The sequence below is a fragment of the Populus euphratica genome, unplaced genomic scaffold (assembly GCF_000495115.2).
Source record: "Populus euphratica unplaced genomic scaffold, PopEup_1.0 scaffold31.1, whole genome shotgun sequence".
Lineage (NCBI taxonomy): Eukaryota > Viridiplantae > Streptophyta > Magnoliopsida > Malpighiales > Salicaceae > Populus > Populus euphratica.
In genome coordinates, this window is record NW_011499850.1 from 2,017,155 (window position 1) to 2,032,443 (window position 15,289).

A 15,289-nucleotide genomic window follows, 5' to 3' on the forward strand; every position below is an offset into this window, starting at 1 on the left:
AAATGCTTGAAAAAAAATAAATTGATTACCATACTAGAAGGACCGTACATCAAAAAAACTTAGAAAGTTTAACCTTCAACAAATTAAATATTAAAAAATAAAATAAAAAATATATAAAAAATTTACAATAAAAATATAAAAGTCAGAATCAAAATAAATTAACTTTTAATCAGAGAATTAAATTCAAAAAATAACAAAAGAATAAAAAAAATAAAAACCAAATTAAAAAAAACAAACATTATAAACTTAGATTAAAAAATGAAATCGAAAACCATCAAAATTTTTATAAAAAACTAAACAAAAAAATTAGAAATTAAAAAAAAATAATTAAAAAAGTATATAAAATAAGTTAAAATTAAAAATAAACAAAAATTTAACAAAATAATCAAGAAACTAAAAAAATCAAAGTTGAAATATAAAAAAAAACAAAAAAAACCAACCTATATTTTTTCAAGTAGGAGAGAGAAAGAAAAAGAGGGCTGAGTGGTGTCAAACTATCCATCACTATCAACACACATTGTATTACGAGGAAAAAAATACGGTAATGCATTCAATAATATAATAAAATAATATTTTATTTTATTGAAAGACATTGCATATGCCATTTAAAAAACGTGGAAACACCCTTGTGTGTATGGTGCATACTCTAATATTATTTTTAAATTAATTAATATTTAATTGATACTAAAAAAAAAAATATCATTAATTACCTCATAACTACAAAAAACCATAAAGACAAAAAAATACCAAACCTAAACCTGCTATTAATTTATTTTATTATCTCAAGGATATAGTTGTTAATTTACTGTACATGATTAAATAAAAAAGATATATATACCTTTTTTGGCTAGTTTTGATCATGAAGAAAATTAAATAATTTTAACATGTTTAAGATGAAAAATATAATTATATTTCCAAATAAAATTCTAATAACTAATATACCATGAAAAAATATCAAAACGTTCAAACACAAAAACAATTAATTTTTTTAAAAGAACAAAAACATTATTTCACGAATAGTACATAAATCGAATTTGACAGTATTTTCTCCTTTAACTTCTTGTTGTCAAGCTCAAAATCAAGTACAGACGTTTATTTTGAATTGGAATGGATGGTGACTCAATCAAACTCAAGCAAGCCATGATCACTTCAACTCCAATAATGTTTTTTTTTTCTAAATGATTTTTAATTTTTATTTTTATCTAAAATAAAATATTTCAGAATAAATTTAGATTAACTTAGAAAACCCCCAATTTAAACTTTGAGATCACATGCTAATGCAATAATAATTTGATTTTTTTACTTTTTAAATCTTTAATACTAATACACTAAAAATAATATAAAATATCTAAAAAAATATTAATTTGATAATTTTTTAGGTAAAAAAATTCAAAAAACAGGTTGAATAATAAAAATAAATATATAAAAAATAAAATAAGATGGTAAATAAGTCAAATTAGTGGCTATCACCTATGAAAACCAACAGTCTAGCCACTTGCCATCTTGTCAATGAAGCATTATCAAAGGAAAGAAATCACAGGCATCCAATAAGATATATCTCAATCTCGTAGTCCTAAGAAAACTATGAATTAAAGAGAAAAGGTCGGATCATTCATGTCGGCAAACGACTCTTCTCTTTCTTTCTTGCATCTAAAAAAGCAGGAAAAAAACACCAATAAAAAAAAAAAAGTAAAACTAAAAATTAATTTTATTTTAATATTTTAATATTTTTTAATGTAAAAAATTAATTTAAAAATAAATAAATAATACAAAGATTATTATTTTTTGTTTTAAATATTTTTAGATTATTTTAATGTAAAAAATAAAAAATATTAATTCAATATATTTTAAATGAAAAAACAAATCGAGAGCAGCTAGTGCAATACCATAGTACCAAACGGCCTCTCGAAAAACCAACGGAAAGAAACAGTACGCAAACACTTTCTAGCCTCAGAAACTCGAAGCACACAAGAGGAAAGGAAACTTCTCTCTTCTTCTGTGATCATTCACGCACACTACTACGTTCTTTCTTTTTCACCGTGTAGCGTGTACTGATCCAAGAGCACAGAATGTCCTTTTTTGTTGGCTTAATTTTCGGTCTTGCTGTCGGATTAGCTTTGATTGTCGGATTTGTTAAGTCTGAAAACGCAAGATCCAAGCTTCGGTCTGAGCTTGTAAGTAGCTATCTGTCTTACTTTGATGTTAATTATGTTGTTTTAACTATAAAGTTTGCTTCTCTGTGTTTTTGGTTTCTGGGTTTTGGCTGAGAAGTTGTAAAGTTTAATTTTTTGTTGTTTTTATTTATTTGTGTTTGCGTTTGCGTTTCTGGGTTTTTGTTAAGTTGTTTCGTTATGTGTTTTTTGATTTCTTTGTATTTTTTTTTCTGTTTCCGGGTTCTTCTTTAATCATAATTTCAGGCAACAACTGTAGCTGCTTTTGCAAGAATGACAGTGGATGATTCAAGAAAGATCTTGCCAGCAGAGTTCTACCCTTCTTGGGTTGTCTTCTCTCAGCGCCAGAAGTTAAGCTCTCGCTTACTCCTACCATTCCATTTTTGGTCTCTGTATGTGTTAACGATGTTACTTATTTGATTTCTATTGCTTTTTTTATTTCTTCAGTTGGATTGGCTTAATCAACATCTTACAAAGATCTGGCCATATGTAGATCAGGTATTTTGGGGTTTCACTTTTCTTCTAGGTTATTATAGCATTTGACTATCTAGTTATTAGAAATAAAGGGTCATTGTCAATTGGTTGCGATAAAGTGAATTAGTGCATCTTTAATTTGGTGTCTGTAGGCAGCTTCTGGGCTGATAAAATCTTCAGTGGAGCCTGTGCTTGAGCAATATAGACCGGTTATATTGTCATCTCTCAAATTTTCAAAATTTACTCTTGGAACTGTTGCGCCCCAATTTACAGGTTGGTTTTGTTTCATTGTATGCAATTTTGTTAGATTTTGGTTATAAATTTTTTATTTTGCAACTGGGATGCCATTATTTATGATATTGGTTTTCTGTGTATTGTAATTGTTACAGGTAATGCACATCTAACATGAAATTACCAAAGATCCCTTTGATATTTAAACAAATAGAGCCACTTGGGCTCCAAGCAAAGAACCAGAAAATATCTTGACATTATATATAGAAGTATAAGTTAAAATTAAGGTAGGCTCGCTAATAATGGAAAAGACTTTGATTCTCTCTCTCTGTCATGTTTGCTTTCTACAACATCAAGGTCAACCTATCTAACAGTAATATTTTGGTTATGGTCAGATGTAGAATTCTGTTTTGTGTGCATTTTAATCATTTGGTACAATATTTTCCATGGTACAAACTGGCAATCCTAAATCAATGTTATTTTTAGGAGTTTCTATCATCGAAGATGGAGGCAGTGGCATCACTATGGAGTTGGAAATGAACTGGGATGGGAATCCAAGTATAGTACTTGATATTAAGACTAGATTTGGCGTTTCTTTGCCGGTACAGGTAAAACAATAACAAAAATTCAGAATATCACCACGTCAACCCTTTAAAGGCAAGCTAGCAGAGAATATGGAATCTTTATCCTTAATTTTGACATAATCTCTATATTCGCGCTGTTGAAACTCTGCTTTACCTGCTGAACCATATACCTATCCAAGCTACTGTCTTTTCACATTGGTTTTGTTACAACTTAGCAATCAAAATTTTTGCTGAATGTTGTAATCAGGATGGGACTTGCCCCCCTAATGCAACTGTAGTTATGGTTGTCTCCAAAACTTGATACTGTCCTCATCTGCATTGCATTAGAAGACTTCAGTAATAATAGTAAATGATCTAAATAAACATTCTGGAAACTGGAAGGTGAAAAATAAAGATGAACCTCTAATTGTTTTCCTGATCCAAGAAATTTTTCTTGCATGAATCTTCTGAAAATTCTACAAAATTATAGCCAAAATATGCTTCTTTCAATATATTATTTCTCATGTAATCACTGGAAACTTGAAAGGTTTCCTGGCTGGCTACATCTTTTATTATGCTTCCAGATTTCTTCTTCTGGTCAAATGTAGAATGTTAGTACCTTCCCACCAGAAATGCACATGTATCAGTTGTATGTCTTGTTGTGTTAATATGACGAGTTTTTCTATTTGTTAAAGAATTTATTTTTGTATCCTGTAACATGACATTCAGTGCAGCTTGTCACCACTTCATGCTTTGCCCTCTCTGTTTAGTTTCCTCTTATTTTACTTTTCGTTTCCCTTTTTCTGATCTTTTGTATTCAGGTGAAAGATATCGGATTTACTGGGGTTTTCAGGTTGATCTTTAAGCCACTAGTTCCTGAGTTCCCCTGCTTCGGAGCTGTTTGTTATTCTTTGAGACAAAAGGTGCAGTATCTATTCTCAAGAGTTAGAAATTTCTAAGATTTGAAAAGGATATGTATATGAATTTACACAGAGAGGGGGGGGGTGTTCTTTGTGTGTATTTGAGGGGTGTTGCTAGATGAAGTTTTAGACAAGCATGTGTTGTTCTAGTACAAGCAAGCGTGTATCCAGCAAATTAATAGAATATTTTACTCGCATGTTATTCAAATAAGTTATCTGGTCTAACTGCCAACAGACCTTAGTATGCGACTATCTTAGTATCTACTAACATATTTGGATTGTAATACCCACCAACATAGCAGCACATGCAGACATGCGATCAATTCTATGTTGTTCCCTTCAGATCAACCAACATCCATTTTTCAATCATATGCTTTTGAAATCTTCTTTCTTCCATTTCTTCTATCTTTTGATGAATATATATATATTTGAAGTGTCATTTGAATGGGAATGGTAGCATCATGCTGTCCAAATCATAGGTGGTCTGATCCAAAGCTTCAACCAGACAATCTGATCTATTTGACTACAAAGAAGTGAATTTAGACAAAATAGTTAACTGTGCTAATGTGTTCTTTAGGTCTCTCTTTCTCACACGATCATGTTGTGCGTGAATAATACACTGAGGAAGTATAAATTTTTAGCGTACATGGTTTTGGCTTGCAGAAAAAAATGGATTTTACACTTAAAGTTATTGGCGGTGACATCTCTGCAATTCCTGGACTTGATGATGCTATTCAGGTTTGTACAACCCATTGTTGGCCTCCTTCTATCAATTGTCATCTTCCCTGATTTCATCATGTGAAAATATTGTTTGGCTCTATCAATTAGCATGACTTCTTTTGAATTACATGGATTGGAGATTAACTTCTTTTCCCATTGATAATTTTGATTGTCAACTTCACACACTTATTAAATTTTAACCTGGACAACATGGAGACTACTCTTTTTGTACAAAATGAAAGTACAACAATTCTCTTATTTAATTCTAATTGATGCATTTAATTCAACACTGGATTAAAAGTTTCCTGTCTCATTGGCATTTATATTATTGTCTTAATGATGGACTTAAGATGTTTAGTCTGTCTGTTGTTATCCTGGTAGATTCTGTTGAGGAGATTAAATTGTATGAGTTCCTAGTTTAGGTTTGTGAAAAGGTACATGATATGATTTGATACCAAAGAATTGAAGCTCCATTTGAATTACAAATTGGATTTTTAAGGACAAAGTGCGGTGACAATTCACAAGTTCTTGAATTGAAGTTGATCAAAAGCCATTATTGCTGCAATTTGGGATTGATCATTGTGATTGCATAATGAACTATTCTGTTGGCCCTTGAAGATTTTAGACTTAGGCTGTGTTGTAAGAGACTAGATTATTTCAAGTAGGTAAATTGTAGATCATGGGTGAAGCATGTTGTTTTTTTCTTATTACAAGGGTGTTTTATATGATCAGTCATAAGCAAGTACTTGATTGTATGTATATGGTGCTTGTGGAGGATGGTGGGGTAAATATTCTTTTTCTTGAAAAACAACATAATTTTACTTTCCAGATTTATGTGACAACATGATTCAAGCATAATAAAGCTGCACGTTTACTCATACAGGAGACAATACGGAATGCTGTTGAAGATTCTATCACCTGGCCTGTTCGGAAAGTTGTTCCAATTTTGCCTGGGGATTACAGGTATATCATTACACAGAAAGAGATAGAAACCAGAACTTTTGGTTGCACTTTTCATTTTTCTTTCCTTATAAAAACCTGTGTCATTGATTGCTGATCTCTCATTATTCATTCCATGATTGTAGAAAAGCATTTGGGTAACTTGAATGATCAAGTGTAACATAATGTACTCATCACCCAAAAAATACTTAATGGATTGGCTTTTGAGGTCGTGGACCAAATTTGTATACTGGAGATCTCCCTCACTCACACCTTTTCACTTCATTGAAAGAGTTTAACAGGATTCTGATATCACATGATAACTTGGAAGAAGTGTTACAGAATGATTTCCTGAAATTATTCCCAATATGGATGTTAGACATGCCATTCTTTAGATCTTGCAAGCTTTTGAGGGCCACACTCTGTTTGCATACCATCACACACTATTCAGACAGGCTGCTTATATGTCTGCTCAACTTGACACCTGTTCCCAAGCAAGCATGGAGTTGTGTGAGGTGGCCGTGGTCCAATTTTTCTATACGAGGCAGGCATATTTCCAAAAAATGCAAGTAACCGTTGCTTCTGGGATAACTGAGTACAATAAATGTACTGTTGATCTCCTTGCACACTCACCGAGTGGTGGACTCTGCACTTTGCATTAAGTTTTCATGCTCAAATGTCTGTTGACAATCTCTTTCTCTTCAAATACATGGTTCAGCTACCCAGAAGTGGTGATGCATTGTTGGTGGTTCAGTTTTTCTTTTCAAATATCTAGAGAGAGGGTGGGACCATAGGACTGCTTATAAGGGGTGATGGCATCATTGGTGGTGCTTTTTCTCCTCTCAACCTGCCAGGATGGGACCATGGGAGATGGGGCAGGGTCTAGTGGTGGTTATTGGTTGCTACTGTTTTCTTTTTAGCAATTCATTGAAGTAACTACTAATGTTATTGTCCAGGGACTTGGAGTTAAAGCCTGTGGGAATATTGGAGGTGAAGCTTGTGCAGGCAAAGGATTTGACGAATAAAGATCTCATTGGGAAATCTGATCCCTTCGCCAAGTTATACATACGCCCTTTACCTGACAAAACAAAAACCAGCAGAATAATCGTGAGCGTCCTAACACTCTTTGGTAGTGTAATTTAAGATAACCTTTTCCTCTTGAGCAGATGTTTTGTTGCATAACCTGATTTGAGATATTTTCCCTTGTAGAACAATGATCTAAATCCAATATGGAATGAACACTTTGAATTTGTTGTCGAAGATGCATCCACACAACACTTAGTGGTAAAAGTTTATGATGATGAGGGGCTACAGGCAGCTGAGCTTCTTGGATGTGCCCAAGTAAAGCTAAGTGAGCTTGAGCCTGGTAAAGTGAAGGATGTGTGGTTGAAGCTGGTCAAGGACTTGGACATTCAACGAGATAATAAAAACAGGGGGGAGGTGAGAACACTTGTTACCTCCTTTCAGAAACACTTTATCATGAAAACTCTGAGAGATCTTTTATCTCCTTGGAACCATGAGGGACTGTCACAATTCTATGGTTGTCTCAACTATTGTATGATTTTAGGTGCACCTGGAGCTTTTGTACTGTCCTTTTGGCGTGGAGAATGGCCTTGTCAACCCTTTTTCCTCCGACTTCTCAATGACCTCTTTGGAGAAGGTACTTAAAAGCGGGGAAAATGGTACAGGAATTATTGGAAATGGAAATGAAGTCACACAAAAGAGAAGAGAGGTTATTGTTAGAGGAGTTCTCTCTGTCACTGTCATTTCTGCGGAAGATTTGCCAATAGTGGATTTGATGGGTAAGGCTGACCCCTTCATTACACTAACAATGAAGAAATCAGAGATGAGAAACAAAACGAGGGTAAGGTTTCATGCCAAACCATGAAACTTTTTAAGTTATATTTTTAAACTATATTACTTGTGATTTCTTCATTAATCTTGCCCTTTTCATTTCTAGTTATTTATGTTCCTTGTGCATTTCTTACGGTGAATGAGACCCTTGAAGAAGGGGGGGTTTAATCTATCTTTGCATTTCTGCCTCATGCTCTTGGCTTCTTAAAAGCTTCAGTAGTACTGTGATTCTGTCTAGCTGCGGAGCATAATTTTGCTTCATTCTTGATTTCCTTGTGCAGGTCGTGAACAACTGCTTGAATCCTGTTTGGAATCAAACTTTTGACTTTGTTGTTGAGGATGGATTGCATGATATGCTTATTATCGAAGTTTGGGATCATGACACATGCGGGAAGGTAAAAAAACTTTTTCTTTATTTTTCAAGTTTATCATTCAGTGGTTGCATGATGGTATATATTTGTGATCATTTTTAGTCCATTTCTGTGTTTCAATTGCATTCTCGCAATTATTCCCACGCATTGGGGCTATGATGACCTGAAAGAACATTATAATAAAAAAATTTGGGGGTTTGTTTGAGAGCAAGTAAAACTGTTCTTATTATCAATGCTATTGAAATTATAAAGTTTTCATCAATTCCCACTATTATTTACGTTTTTTTTTTTAGCAATCATCAAAATGCTCGCTGTTTACTGCTTGCACATCGTACTCCAAAATTAACGTCTTTTTAAATTATGTGGTGGAACTGACTTCCGAACTGGATGCTTATATGAGCCCTTGTCCATGTCCTTCATTAATTTTCTGATGCCAAGCATGTTGGTCAAATGAATGTCTTTGAGACTACATAAAAATTAACCTCTGCACCACAACTATGTGCATATCTCAGTATGGAAGTGCGATGGTGGTGCTTGTGCGCATTTTTCCTGTCAGGATCTTTAGTGCTTGGCATTTTCAAGCTTTTAAAAGAAGGGAATCCTGATAAATAACCTAAGATCTAGTTACTTTGATGGATTTAGAGGCTACTGCACTGTGCATGCCCTCGTTTGCTGACCTTGTTTCGCTGTGATGAGTATTGACACAGTTTTTCTTAATTTTATATTTATTCAGGATTATATGGGAAGATGCATCCTAACTTTGACCAGGGTCATATTGGAAGGGGAATACAAAGAGTGCTTCCAACTTGATGAGGCTAAATCTGGAAGATTAAATTTGCACCTCAAGTGGACGCCGCAGCATATTTATCGTGATTCTTGATTTAACCTGCCGAGGTGCAGCCGGCGAGAACTTTGGAAAGAGTCTGTGTTTGTTAATATGTACTGTAGTGAATTAGTTGGTATTATCTTAATGTAACTATATTTAATTTATTAATAAAGATTTATTTATTTAATATTTGATTAGTAAATAAGAGTAAACATAAAGTTTTTGAAATAAAAATATTTTACAAAAAAAATTATAAAGTTATTATAATTATAAAATTTTTATTGAATTAATGTATTGTGTATAAGATATTATTAGTAAATATTTTATTAAGATTAAATATTAATTAGAGTTATTAAAATTTAATGAATATTTTATTTTTTTAATAAAAAAATAATTGTTTTCACTAACATACGAGGGGTATTAATATGTAGATTAAATCAAATTATTGATATATAAATCATAAACAATCCTAGATTTATCTGAGAAGAAATTGGAACTATTATTTTAAATCGATTATTTTTATTTTTACTGTCTATATGGGTTCAGAAAACACAAGCAGCTCTTCTTGGTATTAGCAAATGTTTTCGTTAACACTTTTGGATGCTAATTCCCATCATTCAAGTTATCCCACTGCTCATCTTACGCGGTGAAAGTTGATGTTATTTCTCAATCACCTTCTTCTTTCTTTATTCGATGGTAAGGTATGGCTTTAGATCGCTGACAGTTTCTTAGGTGAACAATAAAAATGTTGCTGCCTAGCAAATAGCTCTCGATTACGTGAGAGTCAAATTGCTCAGGCCACTTTAAAAGACAAGGCCTGCTAAACTTTCTTGTGGTTGCAAACATCTGCCATTAAATGGCTAATAATTCTGGAAAAATGAAATATTTTTTAGATTTGTCTTTCATTTCTTTCCCTTCCCCCTGCTTTTTTTTTTGTTTGTAGTATCTACCCTGTGCTATATATATGACTGAAATCCAGTTAAATTATATTGAGCTTCTTTGATTCAGTTGTTCTTTGCATTTGAGTCCTGGAATGGATCCTAAGAGTTGCGTTAATTATTTATGTTAGTGCTCTTACATTTTTTGGCCCTTTTGCAATTCGAATAGCTCTGGAATTTTATTAAATAAACACATATTTTTGAGACAATCCTGCTAGGTTGTCTGAAAAATGAATCAAACCTTAAAAGCATTGGCTTAATTAATTAAGTCAGATGTGACAATTTATTATTTTGATATGATTTTGTTTGGATCTTAACATTTAGCACAATGTTTCCATTTTCAAGTCGTTGTTTTCGAAAGAGAAGGGATGGGCAAGCCTGTGGAATAATAGCTGTTTTTTTTTCAAAAAAAAAAGGAAGAAGATATATTAAACAATTATTTATTTTTATTTTTATAAAAATTATTTTAGTATCAATACATTAAAATAATTTAAAAATATATATAAAAAATGAAACTATACAACTTTCATAGTGATTTGTTGTTACTCTACCTTTGACTCTACAGAGTCAAAAACTATCTTATATATTAACATCCTGTCCTATAAATACAGCTATATGTATTCAAGGCCAAGGAAACAACACTTACTTCAAGGTAAGGGAGGGGCTCCTTGATAAGAAAACATGCTTTAAGTTATGCTTTTTGCAAACACACCTAGAAGCTGTTTTTGAAGTATTTTATTGCGCGGTAGTTGTTATTTTTTAAAGTATTTTTTATTTAAAAATATATTAAAATATTTTTTATTTTTAAAAATTATTTTTAATATTAATATATTAAAATAATTTAAAAACATCAAAAAAACATTAATTTTATAAAAAAAATTAAATTAATTTTTTTAAATAATAAAAACAAACAAAACATATAAAATATAATAATTTAAGACTTTTTTCTCCATCATCAGTGCTAATTAAGTATGAGGGTCTCCTAAATCCACAAAAAAGACTTGTTTTGCAGCTAATCAACCTACGCAAGCCTAGTCTGCTGCACCTTCCAGCCCATCATAATCTTGGAAAAACCAAGATCTCTTGGGGGTTATCAGGAACTTTTCAATGCCCATTTACCCTTTTTAAGCAATCAGCTACTTTATTTCCATATATATATATATATAGCAACTTTATTAGTCAAATAAGGTCTTCAAATAGAGGAGCTTCCTTTTGTTTCACAGCAATCACTTCCCATTTGACTCATCAACTCCACCAATGTGTATTGAATTGCAAAATAACAAAGAGATTCTAGGTTTTTGAGAGCCTACGACCAAAAAGAAAGTTCAAACAAGGATCACATGCCTTTTCATTTGTTTTTTAGTTTTAAAAATATTTTTTAAATGTTTTAAAATAAATTTTTAAAAATTTAAAAATATTATCATAACATATTTTTAAATAAAAAATAATTTAAAAAATAATTTTTACTACATTACAAAACACCTCGAAACCTCCAAATGAAAAGCAGACAGGTCAATGAAACAATAACAAAAAAAAATAACAAAAGGAAAGAGGGAAGTATAGAATCAGATCTCACATAGCATCCAAACCTTCCATCTGATCTCTCAAGCGTCAATGAAAGCATCGAAACTGAAAAGCTCATAGAATTAGAAACGGATCAACAAGCTGCAAGGCTGTCTTCGTCACAGCAACGTACTTGAAAGCAAATGATCGATGGATCATCTACATTAATATAGCTAGATATATGTCTTATTCTTCTTATATGTGCTAAAAACATTTTCAAATTAATTACTAATGTTATGTCATACATTATTCCAGACTATTAAATCTAGATAGAAAAATTAGGAACTATATTTATGAATTTTGTCATTACTTTTTCTTAAATGCATATATAGATTAGTCATTTACCTTATAAAAAGTATTGCGTCTTTTATATCCAATGTATATCTGACTAACACAATCAATCTTGATTATATTTATGTTTTGAAGAACCTATTTGAGAGTATAATAACTTTTATTTTTAAATGTTTTTTAAAAATGAGTTTATCTTGTAAAACATCAAATTGATGTTGTTTTAGTTTTAGTTTTAGTATTTTTCAATAATTTTGATATGCTCATGTTAAAAATATAAAAATATTTTAAAATATTTTTAAGTGAAATGTATTTTGCATCACAATATTGAAGTTTATGATTTTTCTTTTTAAAAATAAGTTTATCTTGTAAAAACATCAAATTGATGTTGTTTTAATTTTAGTATTTTTTATAATTTTGAAATGCTCATGTTAAAAATATAAAAAAAATATTTTAAAATGTTTTTAAGTGAAATGTATTTTTATAAAGCATCATGCATCACAATATTGAAGTTTATGATTTTTCACATATAATTTTCATTTTATATTAGTCATGAATTTATAAAGGTGGGACTGGTATATGCATGAAACGTTATCCCTCCTATTTATGCATTAGTATCACTAAACTACAAGCTCAGTGCATGGTTTAATATGTCTCTTATTGCTTTAAATATTCTAAGAAAGATGTATCTCAAATACAAAGTTTATTAGCATGATCAGTATATTCTCCCTCCTTGACCATCAAGTTAATCTAAAGGGAATTGAGAGAAATACCATTTTCATGATGACTCGAGAATATACGTTAGGAAAAAAATAAAATCCAAAGTCATTTTTTTCAATAGAGAATATTAATGAAGAGACTAAATTTTTTAAATATTTGTGAGACAAAAAGAAAAAGAAAAGGAAAAGGGAAGACGTTCATTAATATTCATAAATTGAAAACGGGACTAAACAATATCAATAATTAAGTATGTGTTTTTACTGTGAATTAAAAGCATGCAAAAAACTAATTAAATACTGCTAAAATATGAATGTAATATTCTAATAAACAAATATTGCTAGAGCTTGAGGGATAAATCAAGTCCCGATTCATCTGTAAGGTCACTTTTTGGAGGCCTGTTTGGTCGCTGGAGATGATCAGTACTGGGTGGTATATTGAAGGCAATATTTGATGAGGGAGAAGCACAAGAGTTCCGAAATAAGCCATTGTGATCCTCAAACCTTGAAGAAGAAGGAGAAGAAGAAAACTTCCCAAACGGGACGCCACTAAAAGCCTTCGAACTCTCTGCCCTGAGCCTATCAACTGAAGGCTGTGTACTCACCATAACTTGCCTAGACCATCCACCATGCCCATACCGATACCCTCCGAAGGAGTTCCATGGATAAGGCTGTTTCTTGTGGATCAAGGAATCCATCCGCACCCCTACCAACCTATTAAAAGATCCATAATATTGGTTTGTTGGAAGGCTTGAATAGGGATTGTATGGAAATTGCCCAGGAGTTGCACCAACATCCGACCCTTCACGCTTCTTGGCTAGTGCACGCTCCTGTTTGTGTGCGTTTTGGTGACCTCCTAGGGCCTGGGATGTGGAGAACTTTCTCCGGCAAAAGCTGCATGAGAAAACCCTAGGCTCGGTACCTTGCTTCGAGGCCTCATCCATGGACTCTATTGCATGAGAAGAACCAACATTAATGGGGCTAAAGAGATTGAATTCCAGCTTCGACCCGCGGATCGAATCGTCACTGTGAGGTTTCAAATCGATCAGACCACAAGCACTCGATTTAGGAAAGGGTGGTGGTTCGGATCCTCGAACAACTCTCTCTTTCATTTTCATATTTTGATCATGATCACCACAATCTTTATGTGCTTCTCCTCCGAAGGCAGCTGCTGATACGCTAGAAGCCTTGGAGGGGCACCATTCTGGAACGATCGAGTCCATTGACAATATAAAAGAAAGATCGATCAAGTTGTTAAGGAAGATCATCTTTTTATTGAGTCTTGAATAAATCCAGTATCTTTTCAAGAATGGAAAACAAATCCTATTTCGTAGTAATTATTACAAAAAAAATAAGAATAAATATTCTTAAGCCAAAGAGTATATATTAATTAAAGACCATGTCTGTACATAGGAAGAAAAAAAAAACAAAGTGCTACAAAAAAGGTAATTAACGGCATGTTCTTTGGAAGTAAGTAGAGCAAGAGACAACAAAATTGTATCATATTGACTTGCCAACCATTGATGTAATAATATACTTAACAAAACAAGAAAACCCTTAAATTTAATAATGTTAACCCATGTCAATATATAACCTAAGTATGTAAAGAATGTTTTTAGGAGAAATTCATGTTTTCATTCCCATTATGTAAATAATATATTTGGATAATAAATTCTGGAAAAAAAACATGTGCTTTTTTACTTCATTAAAACAATGTGATTGAGCTTTTCCTATTATTTCTTACGAAAATGGGGCGCTAGGGATTGTTTTCCATAATTAAAATTTGTTTCTAGAATTTACAAAACTGGGCACTAGCTAGGGTTTTCAGCAAGAACTTGCCTTCTTCTTGGGCTTTGTATTCCAAAACTGAGCCCCAATTCTTTTCCAAATCCAAATTCAACGCCATAACAATTAAACCCAGCCCTAACCAAGGTCAATTAAAACAATCAACATTCCAATTTTTGAAGTTAAAACGTCTGCTTTACTCAACATGTTTGAGGTGAATTCGTCTAGTCTTTCAGTATACTAATTAAATTACAATGGCTTCTCCTATAAAATCCTAATACTAATACTAATACTACTACTAATAATAATTTATTATTATTATTATTATTATTGAATCATGGTATCTAAATGTGTATTTTTCAATAATAACATCTCTTTATATATCATGAGTGAGTAAATAATGTGCATATATGTAAACAAAGAAATCTTATTCAGACCCTGCTCACGTTTAGCATAATAATGCACATCAGCATTAGTGTTATCTATATAATATTTATAAATCCTATTATTTTAAAATTTTATTTTTAATTACATATGATGTGATAAAAAATAAATAATATAAGTATGAATAAGATTTTATGAATCATTTTTTTAAAAAGAATTTGTTTTAATATTATTAAAATCTGTCAAAAGAAATGATAAAAAATCTTATGAATCATTTCATCGCAAAGAGCAATAGGTGACCTAAGAAAATTACTATGGAATCAATTTAATACTTTGACAAATATTAACTTGTTTTTAAATATCTTTAGAGTCTTAAGATCAAAACTAGAGTGCCAATAAAGTCCCTTCTTTGAAAATTAAAACCTCTCCGTTCACTTAATTGTTGTCAAATATATTTTAAATATATTCAACACCTACACACACATATATATGAATCACACATTAATCCAGTTGTTCTCTACAAATATTTTTTTTTAATTCGAATAA

General features: G+C 31.7%; 2 protein-coding genes across 2 annotated transcripts; one reads left to right on the plus strand and one right to left on the minus strand.

The window, feature by feature from the left end:
* The first annotated feature begins 1,873 nt into the window (after nt 1-1,873).
* Nucleotides 1,874-9,256, plus strand: LOC105121066 (synaptotagmin-5-like). The gene is made up of 13 exons (XM_011019558.1): nt 1,874-2,174; nt 2,418-2,522; nt 2,619-2,669; nt 2,798-2,918; nt 3,363-3,484; nt 4,261-4,362; nt 5,023-5,097; nt 5,963-6,042; nt 6,975-7,125; nt 7,228-7,458; nt 7,586-7,882; nt 8,154-8,267; nt 8,977-9,256. Exons 1-13 carry the CDS (start codon nt 2,070-2,072, stop codon nt 9,121-9,123), a joined length of 1,701 nt encoding a protein of 566 aa, XP_011017860.1. The 5' UTR covers nt 1,874-2,069; the 3' UTR covers nt 9,124-9,256.
* A 3,659-nt stretch (nt 9,257-12,915) lies between these two features.
* Nucleotides 12,916-13,797, minus strand: LOC105121067 (zinc finger protein 3-like). Its single transcript, XM_011019559.1, has one exon. The coding sequence runs from the start codon at nt 13,795-13,797 to the stop codon at nt 12,916-12,918; it is 882 nt and encodes a 293-aa protein (XP_011017861.1).
* Between the last annotated feature and the right edge of the window lie 1,492 nt (nt 13,798-15,289).